Source organism: Hibiscus syriacus, unplaced genomic scaffold (assembly GCF_006381635.1).
Source record: "Hibiscus syriacus cultivar Baekdansim isolate YM2019G1 unplaced genomic scaffold, ASM638163v2 tig00003973_pilon, whole genome shotgun sequence".
In the NCBI taxonomy this organism is placed as follows: domain Eukaryota; kingdom Viridiplantae; phylum Streptophyta; class Magnoliopsida; order Malvales; family Malvaceae; genus Hibiscus; species Hibiscus syriacus.
Genome location: NW_024061989.1, coordinates 318897 through 329404, shown reverse-complemented (window position 1 = coordinate 329404; position 10508 = coordinate 318897). Strand labels below are relative to the sequence as shown.

The following is a 10508-nucleotide window of genomic DNA, read 5'->3' as shown; positions in this document are numbered from 1 at the left end:
AGAAAAGTAGGTCTCATTAAAAACCTCTTCTAATCATACTAAGGGGAAAAGAGTGCCAAAATATATTACTGAAAACTCATGTTACAAGCTACATCAGCTGCAATAATCTTGGGACAAATCGAGTCCAAAAAACAAAGAATTCCTTAATCGTAAAGCCCAAGCGGCAAAGTTATGAGCCATAGTATTACAATCCCGCCTAGCAAACTGGATTACAAAAGACTCATTACAAACGAAAAGAGCCTTTTCTTATCGGATATGGAAACCTATAGTAGAAAGATCTGCAATCTAATCTCTAATCTTGTTCACAGCCATAGAAGAATCCGATTCAAAAACCATATTTGTCCACTGATTCTCAATTGCAAACCTCAGACCAGCTACCAACGCATGAATTTTCACAATCCCGGCTTGAAAATCAGTATCATCTCGTGCAATGACTCCAACCGCTACTATATGTTGTTGGGTGTCAAACGCCCCATCCAAATTGATTTTAACAACACCAGGGTCAGGAGGACGACACTTCTGTCTCTCAGCGTAGCTCTACAATTGTCGAACTAGATGTCCGACAGTCGTTTGTGTTGGAAATGAAACACTCACACAGAAAACTTTTATTAAAACTCAAACAAATATTATAAGAGCACTCTCACTCAAAAACAAGATACTACAACTCACTCTTATAAGACTTTGCTTCTTTACTCACTTAGAAGCTCTTAAGTTTTCTAGATGCTTAAACTAAAATGAGGAGGGGTATTTATACTACTTAAGAATAATCCTACAACACACAAATAAACTAATTTAAACCATTAAAAAATAGACAAATACCTAACTCTCACCTAACTAATTTGATGTAAGCAATGACATCTTCACCTAACAAATTGATGTAAGTAATGACATCAAATTAGTTTGGGTGTAGGTTTAGGCTCCCATAATGGATCAAGTTTATGATCCAACACCCCCCTTAAACTTGATCTTGTGACCCCTAGGAAGTTTCTTAATCTTATGAAGTATTCGCTTGGTAAAAATATCGGCAACTTGATCTTGTGACTTTACGTATTCAACATCTACATCATTTCTTACAACACACTCTTATATAGTGGTAGCGCATATCGATGTACTTGTTTTGATCATGGAATACTGGATTCTTTGCTAAGGAAATAGCTGACTTGTTGTCGACACAAACCTTGGTAGGCTCTTCTTGTATCAAACTATCTCCTTCAATAGATTTCTTAGCCAAATTGCATGACAAACGTATGAGGTAGCATCAACATATTCCGCTTCACAAGTAGACAATGTGACAATCGGTTATTTCTTTGACATCCATGTGAAAGTAGAATCTCCCATGAAAAATATGAATCTGGTAGTGCTCCTTTGATTATCTATGTCTCCACCCCAATCACTGTCGCTATATCCAACAAGCTTGTAATCATTAGAAATTGAATAGAACAAGCCAAATTCAATTGTACTTTTCAGATAGCGAAGAATTCTCTTTGTGGCTTTAAAATGGGTGGTTTTTGGAGATTACATGTAGTGACTAACCAATCCAACTACGTGAATAATATTGGGCTTCGTGCAAGTTAGATAGCGTAGACTTCCCACCAAACTTTTGAAGAATGTTGGATCTATACTTTCGCCTTCTTCATGTTTGGACATCTTGATCTCGTATTTTGTTGGTGTGCTTATTGGCTTACAGTTCTCTATCTTGAACTTCTTCAAGATCTCCTTTGCATAGTTTTCCTGTGAAATGAAAATTTCATCATTTTGTTGCTTAACTTCAATGCCAATGTAGTATGCCATGAGCCCCATATCTGTCATCTCAAATTCTTTCATTATCACATCCTTGAATTCATTAAACATGCTTGGGTTGCTTCCGGTGAAGATCAAATCATCCACGTAGAGGCACACGATCAAAATATCTCTATCTTTGATCTTGATATATAGAGTGTGCTCGTAGGGACATTTGTTGAAGCTATTCTATTGGAAATACTTGTCGATTCGGCTATTACATGCCCTTGGTGCTTGTTTTAGCCCGTAAAAAGCCTTCTTTAACTTCAACACCTTGTCTTCGTGCCCTTTGACTTCGTAGCCTGATGGTTGCTGAATGTAAACTTCATCTTCAAGAACTCCATTTAGGAAGGCAGACTTTATATCCATCTATTGTATCTTCCACTTGTTTTGAGCTGCCAAAGAAATGATTAGTCTGATAGTCTCCAATCAAGCAACATGAGCAAATATCTCATCATAGTCAATTACAGCCTTTTGACTATAACCTTTAGCAACTAGCTTCGCCTTGTGCCTTTCAATATCTCCTTTGGCGTTTTGCTTTGTTTTGTACACCCATTTGACACCTATCGTCTTATGTCCCTTGGGAAGTAAGGTAAGTTCTCATGTGTCATTCTTCTCGATGGTCTTGATTTCTTCATCCATTACATCTCTCCATTTCTTTTCTTGTACTGCTTCTTGAAAGCTCATTGGTTCACAATCGACAAACAGACAAAATAACGTAATATTATCTTGTCGTTCAGTTACCTCATAGAGATCTCTAAGGCTTCTTGTACGTTGCACAACTCTTTCACTTTAATTCCCACTTGACGATGATGAAGGTGATGAGTCTCCTTGAGTGGTTGATGTTGGTGAAGTGGGTAAAGTTTCAAGCTCTTGTTGAGGTTCACCTAGTTGTTCCCTCATTGTCTGCTCATCTTCTTCAAACTAAGGAAAGAAATTTAAGTCATCTGCATAAGAGTTAAAATCTCATTCTCCTTTTTCATTGAAGACCACATCTCGACTAATCACAATCTTCTTATTGTCTGGATTGTACAGCTTGTAGCCTTTCGAATTAGAATCATAGCCAATGAAGATAAAACTCTCGCTTTTATCATTAATCTTCGTTCTCCTCTCGTCTGGTACGTGAACATGTGTTATACTTCCAAAGATTATCAAGTGGGAAATGTCAGGCTTTCTTCCACTCCATGCCTCTTGCGGTGTCTTTCCCCATACACTTCTTGTTGGAGATCGGTTTGACAAGTAGATTGCACACACTAGTGCTTCTGCCCAAAATTCCTTGGGTAGTTTCTTACTTTTGAGCATGCTTCATGCCATGTCGAGGATTATTCTGTTCTTTCTTTCTGTCACACCATTTTGTTGGGGGGATCTAGGAACTGTCATTGGTCAACAAAATCCATTTGCTTTACAGAACTCTTGAAACTCCCTGGAAGTAAATTCTCCACCTCTGTCGGATCTTATGACTTTGATTTTTCTACCACTTTCTCTCTCCACTACTGCTTTGAACTTCTTGAAGACTTCGAAAACTTCTGACTTCTGTTTCAAGAAATATACCCTGGTTTTTCTTCAAAAATCATCAATGAAGAGAAAAAAATAGTTATTGTTACCGAGAGAGCTTGGCTTGATCAGTCCACACACATCGGTATGGATGAGCTCAAGTGGCTTTTTGGCTCTTATCTCTGACTTCTTTGGAAAAATTTTCCTGAATTGTTTTTCGACTAGACACCCTTCACAAAGCTGGTCAGGATGGTTGATGCGAGGTAGTCCCTTCACCATCTCCTTCTTAGATAGCATCTCTAGACCTCCAAAATTGAGATGCCCAAATCGAAGATACCAAAGCCATGATGCATTTTTGTAGCAAGCTTTCAGGCACTTTGTAACATCATTTTATATGTTGATCAAGAACATTTTATTCTTTGACATCGACACCAATAAAGTTATTTTTATCATCTTTTATAAAAAGATTATAATTATTCATATGAATATCATAACCTTTCTCTGCCAGTTGCCCTAAACTTAAGATGTTACTTTTCATATTGGGCACATAGTAGACATTTGAAATAAATTGATGTCTCTCATCTTTCGAATAGATAAGGAGGTTACCGTTCACTGTTATTGTGGAATCATCTCCAAACGAAACATTTCTGCTTACTGACTCGTCTAGCTCCACGAACATGTCTTTCCTTCCACACATGTGATTGCTTGCACCACTGTCAAGATACCATGAATTTGCTTGGCCACCATCACTTTTCTTTCGTGCTAGAAGAAGAGTTTCTTTGCCATCTGTCTATTCCTCCACGTAGTTGGCATTCTCCTCAATTTTCTTGTTGGGAACTCTACATTCTGAAGCATAATGCCCAAACTTCTGACAATTATAACATCGAACTTGAGATTTGTCATACTTTGAGTTCAGATTGATTCTTCCACGGCCTCGTGTTGAGTTTTCTCCTTTCTCATAGTTGTTGTTGGAATTATTATTATTGTAATTCCAACCTCATCCACGACTGCGTCTTCCACCTCGTCCATGGCCTTTACCTCTGCCTAGGTCACGTTGGTTTCTATTATTGCGTTGGATTTCATGCATATCTTTGAGTTGCAGCTTGAAGAGTTGCTCAGTAAACTTATGCTTCTTCTTATGCTTCTCTTCATATGCTTGCAATGATCCTTGGAGTTGCTCGATCTTCATTTCTTCTAAGTCTTTAGTTTCTTCAATCATCACGAAGATGTGCTCAAATTTGGGATCCAACAAACAGAGTATCTTCTCTATTATCCTCACATATTCTAACTTTTCACCATTTCTTTTTAATTGATTAAAAACAATCACTACTCTTGAGAAATAATCTAAAATATACTCGGATGCTTTCATGTGTAAGGATTTGAATTCACCTCTTAATGTTTGGAGATGAACCTTCTTCACTTGCTCGGATCCTTTGTAAGAGGTTTGCAGCTTCTCCCACGCTTCCTTGCTAGAGCTTGCACTCAAAATCTTTTCAAAACCATCATAATCTAATGTTTGATAAATGAGGTAGAGAGCCTTCTCTTCTCTCTTTCTTGAATCATTCAAAGTTGTCTTCTGATCTGGTGTAAGAGTAGCAAAAACATCATCATCCGCAGGCTCGTTATAGCCTTTCTCTAAGATATTCTACATCTTGTGATCCAAGAAGTGTATTCATTTTGATACTCTAGTTATCATAGTTGTTGTTGTTGAGTGTCATAACTTAGAATTGTGTCATACCATTTGTCATTTCTCTCAATATAATGAGAATTTACAAAATCCAATTGCATAGATGAATCTGGAACGCCGAAAAATCTTGGGAGGGACTTGGACAACTCGGTCAAGGGGCTCTAACTCGGCTGACTCAGCTCAACTCGGTGAGTCAACTCAATTTTCTGGCAACAGTCTTCCGGTGGTGCGTGGCGACGCGTCAGAACTCAAATTGAGAAGATTTTGGCCGCAGAGGATTCCTCTCGTCGAGACCTTCTATCTTTCCAAGTGGCTCTGATGCCACTTTGTTGGAAATGAAACACTCACACAAACAGCTTTTATTAAAACTCAAACAAATATTACAAGAGCACTCTTACTCAAAAACAAGATACTACAACTCACTCTTATAAGACTTTGCTTCTTTACTCACTTAGAAGTTCTTAATTTTTTTGATGCTTAAACTAAAATGGGGAGGAGTATTTATATTACTTAAGAACAATCCTACACCACACAAATAAACTAATTTAAACCATTAAAAATAGACAAATACCTAACTCTCACCTAACTAATTTGATGTAAGTAATGACATCTTCACATAACAAATTGATGTAAGCAATGACATCAAATTAGTTTAGATATGAGTTTAGGCTCCCATAATGGATCAAGTTTATGATCCAACAGTGTGGGCTGCTCTCCGAGCAGCGTGGCTGCTGGCCGATTGATACTCATTTTGCAAAACCAGTGCATTCAAAGCAATAAGCCATGGAGGCTGTAGTTTATCCTCATGCACTTGTGCATTCCATCTATTCCAAATATTCCATAACAAAACAGCAGAATCAGCAAAACGGTCGCCGCTAAACGTTTGAATCAGCATCTCAATCCAACATAGACCCGAGTCCCCAATCAGAAAGCTGGGCACACCAGTAAATCCAGCCAAAGCAATGGCTTTTTGAGCATTCCAACACCCACGAAAGATATGGTCCAAAGTTTCATCAGCTATTCCGCACATAGGACAAATCCCAGAACCTAATCCCGCTTCACGCAGCCGTTTACCCATGGGCAAACCATCGTGAGCCAATCTCCATATAAAGATACGAATTTTCGGAAGAACAGGTAATTTGGCAATAGCATGCCATACAGGTGACGTATGATTCGACAAATGCTGTGGGCGTTGTAGCCACCAGCAACCCGACCGCACAGAGTATACCCCCGAGTTATGGAATCCCCATATTATTACCTCCACTGTACATGGAGCAATAGTGGTAGCTAGAATCAGATCTGCATCTTCCGTTGTGAACATTTCACGAACTTTGGATTCAACCCAGATCGGTCTCCCAGGCTCCATGAACAAGGAAGCTCGAAAGCTCTCTGAAGGGACAGACGAATAATCCCCAGTGAGCACAAGCCTAGTAGAGCCAAATTGGGGGGGTAAATTCAAATATTTAGTTTGATAGAGATAGAGATATGAGTTATATTTACAAGATGGGGGATAAATTGGTGGGGTTGTAGTATCCTCTTTCTTCCTTAAATAATTTGGTCCCAATGTCTGCATGTTTTCACGTGTCCTGCTATCACCATGGCCTTCAATTACAGCATCACCTACCCCATAGGATTCGAAGGACCCCAAAAGAAATATCCTTTTCCAATCCCTCTTTGCTGGTTGTTTCCCTCACTCTCATGCCTGTTCACTGGATCCCACTCTCTTTTCATATTTCACTTTCATCAACCCTCAATTATGAAACCCTATTTCTTCCATTTCAATCTTCAAGGCCAAAACTCTTTTGTGTTATTAATATCCATATTTATATTAAATAAATTAGAATATATATCTTTATTTTAAAAATCTATTCTTTTTAAAAACTAGTGTTTAATATATTATTGGCACAATAATATTTTAATTGTACAACTAATATTTAAATATTATTTTATATCTTAAACCTTAAATTTTAAAACCTCTGCTCTCTAATTTATAAACCTTAAAGTTTAAACAATAACCTTTTAAATTTTAGTGAATATTTTTCTAACCATCTCAGTTCTGGTTAAAAATTTGAATTAAACAACTCTATCAAATTCTCTAATATAAGAACTAAATTACAATAACGACAAAACCTAACAATGATCTAATCATATCAAATTATCAGTAATAAAATAATAGATGTATAAGCGTATCTGAATTAATTGATTGATTGTAATCTTTTAATCCCTTTGACGGGATAAGAATAATATAAATTAACCTAATTTTTTTTAGACCTTTACCTCTATATATATATAATGAACATTAGGTCAATCTATTAAATATCTATAATGTTGTCTCTCGTCAAACTATAAATACAACTTGTAGTATCTATACTTTAATACCTACAACACATATAACATAATTGGTTACTTAATTTTATGTCATAATTTATGATGATATTGTATATTATACATATGTACCATAATTATAAATTTTAATCCAACATTTTATGGTGTATAAAATTACTCTTTTCTTAAAATTCTTTTATATAATATATATTATCAGTGAATTCACTACGTAGTTCATTTAAATAATAGTGGTGATGTTAAAAAAATAATGGTGGTACATGTACGAACCAAGTAACCTAGTGGTAAACGAATTGTTATTTTTCAAAGTCTTAAATTCCAGTACGAGAAATATCAAGAATATAAACGTTCAATATTAAATAATTGATAATTATATTTAGAGAGATTCTACATTATACTTATTTGAGATTAATAAAAAAAATTGGCTATGCATGAATTTGGTGGAATGGTAGTCATTAAACTAAGAGTTAATCCAAAAAAGCAGCAAGAACTTAACCTTAATTGAACATTAATGAGTTGGGGTCTCATTGGACGGTGACTTCACTTGCAACCAAAAGGAGTATGGTGGGCTATCTTTTCTCTTCCGACGACAGGACAAAATCCTTGATAAATGAGAGAGAGAGAAAGAAGAAGATAAGAATCATATTAGAGATTGATATATACAAAAAAAAAAAAATTGCAGCATTTTCTTCACTGTAATCTGCGTTTCTTTCTGCTCCAACCAACTTCACTCCTAAGAAATTCCAAGATGTTCGATGGAGTGCCGGTGCCGGACCAGTTCCACCAATTCATAGGCGGCGGCGCCTCATCAGCAACCGCGAGAACCGCCACCACCACTCTCCTTCTCCCCCTTTCTTTCACTTCTTTTGACCCTTTGTTCACTTCTTCTTCTTCAAATTCCCATCATCATCAGCCTTCTCAATTGTTGCAGTCGTTGCACCAGCAGAAGAATAGCGAAGATGCCAACACAAGCTTAGTGCCTATGAACATGGAAATTAATGAAAGAGATCAGAGATCCATGGCTGAACCAATTGACCATCATCATCAACACCAACCTTGGTCCAACGATGAAGTTCTTGCACTGTTGAGGGTCAGATCTAGCATGGAACCTTGGTTCCCAGAATTCACTTGGGAACATGTCTCAAGGTACACTCTCACATACATACATACATGTTCATTTCGTTCACTTCTTGATCCTATTTTCTAAATTCTGATCAATGAAACAATGAATATTTATGGAGTTGTTGCTAATAAAAGAGAGAGAAGGGTACTTGTATTGTAATTAAATAAACAAAGAGGGCTAGGTAATAGTATTTTTATAAGTGAATAATGGACAGTAAAATAGAAAGAATGAGTGTTTGATATATACATATATACATACACACAATTATGGTGGGTGCAGGAAAGTGGCAGAACTTGGGTTCAAAAGGAGTGCAGAGAAATGCAAAGAGAAATTTGAAGAAGAAAACAGATATTTCAACACCATCAATTGCAGCAAAAACTACAGGATCTTTACTGAACTTGATGAACTTTGTCAAGCTGAGAACCCTCCTCCTCACCACCACAACAGCATAAGCCACCACCACCAGGAGGAGGAGAAGGAGGCGGTTGTGGTGTCTGATGAAAGCAACAAAAATGTGGAAGAAGAAGACAATATAGGTCAGAATTTGGAAGGTGATTCAAGAAATGTTGATGAATTATACCAAAATTCACCAGCAAACAACAATGCTGCAATGTCATCAGATCAGGATAACAAAAATGTGGTTGAAAACAAAGGAGATGACGATGATAACAAGGCCAGCAGCAAAAACAAGAACAGCAACAGCAACAAGAAGAGGAAGAGAGTGACGAAACTTGAGATTTTCAAGGGATTCTGTGAGGAAATTGTGAACAATTTGATGATCCAACAGGAGGAGATGCACAACAAGCTGCTTGAAGACATGGTGAAGAGAGATGAAGAGGAAGTTGCAAGAGAAGAAGCTTGGAAGAAGCAAGAGCTTGATAGGATTAACCAGGAGCTTGAGGTTAGATCTAAAGAACAAGCCATTGCTGGTGATAGACAGGCCACCATTATCAAATTCTTGACCAAATTCTCACAAAATGGATGCTCAAATCCTCCTCTTGCTGCTTCATCTTCTTCATTGCCAGTTGCAGAAAACCCTAATCCCATTGCCAATGACCATAACAAAGTTGCTCAAGTTGCAGAAAACCAAGCCAATCAAAACCCTAATCCAAAAACACCCACTCCACAAAACCCTAATTCACTATTGACACCATTGAAGGTAACCAAAGCTCCTAAAAACCCTACATCCTATGACAAAGAAGACATCGGAAAGCGGTGGCCGAGAGACGAGGTGTCGGCACTGATAAAACTGAGGTGCAGTCTTTACAACAACGGTGACCACCACGACAAGGAAGGAGCCGCCATTAAAGCTCCCCTATGGGAAAGAATCTCACAAGGGATGTTGGATTTGGGTTACAAGAGAAGTGCAAAGAGGTGCAAGGAGAAATGGGAGAACATTAACAAGTACTTCAGGAAAACCAAATACGTCAACAGGAAGAGGTCACTTGACTCTAGGACATGCCCTTATTTTCACCAATTAAGCACCTTGTACAATCAAGGAACACTCAGGTCGCCCTCCGAAGAGCCGGAAAACCACCCGCCTTTGCCGGAAACAGCCAGTACCGATTTATCTCGAAGGGTCGACGACAAAGCATCCATGCAAGTTTCTAAAGGTGACGAGACGAACAACATAATTCAAATACCAGATTTCGAATTCGAATTATAAATCACGTTACCATAGTGTTAGATAAACAATAGTGCTTTTTGGGGGGTTGAAATTTTTATTTTTATTAGAGATTCTGATGTAAACTTTCATGGAGGATGTATGGTATTGAGCACCGACACTATGGGAAATGAGAATTTAATTTCAGGGTCAGGGTCAGGGTCAGGGCTACATTCATTTTATAATTTATTTATGTTATTATTTTTTAAAAATTTCTATATTTATCGTAATTGATTGATTTAAACTCATACTTTAAATACAGATTTATGTTTACCATATGTAGGAAGGACAGTGTCCATGAGGGGCAGTTCACTGTTTCATGCCAAATAAAATAAAGGGTAAAGTATAGTAATGTTCACTGAACTTTTCTAAATCTTTCATTTAGGTCTCTCAACTTTTAAAACTTACAATACAATCCC

At 37.3% G+C, this 10508-nt stretch overlaps 1 protein-coding gene across 1 annotated transcript; it reads left to right on the top strand.

Moving 5' to 3' along the window:
- Positions 1 to 10178, top strand: LOC120185257 (trihelix transcription factor GTL2-like). The gene is made up of 4 exons (XM_039189528.1): positions 1 to 6; positions 2488 to 2497; positions 8052 to 8449; positions 8706 to 10178. The coding sequence occupies exons 3-4, from the start codon at positions 8052 to 8054 to the stop codon at positions 10090 to 10092; spliced, it is 1785 nt and encodes a 594-aa protein (XP_039045459.1). The 5' UTR covers positions 1 to 6; positions 2488 to 2497; the 3' UTR covers positions 10093 to 10178.
- The last annotated feature ends 330 nt before the right edge of the window (positions 10179 to 10508 follow it).

Coding starts and splice junctions, on each gene's coding strand:
- LOC120185257 (XM_039189528.1), top strand. CDS start 8,052: ATGTTCGATGGAGTGCCGGTGCCGGACCAGTTCCACCAATTCATAGGC. Junction 8,450..8,705: donor ACTTGGGAACATGTCTCAAG/GTACACTCTCAC, acceptor TGGTGGGTGCAG/GAAAGTGGCAGAACTTGGGT.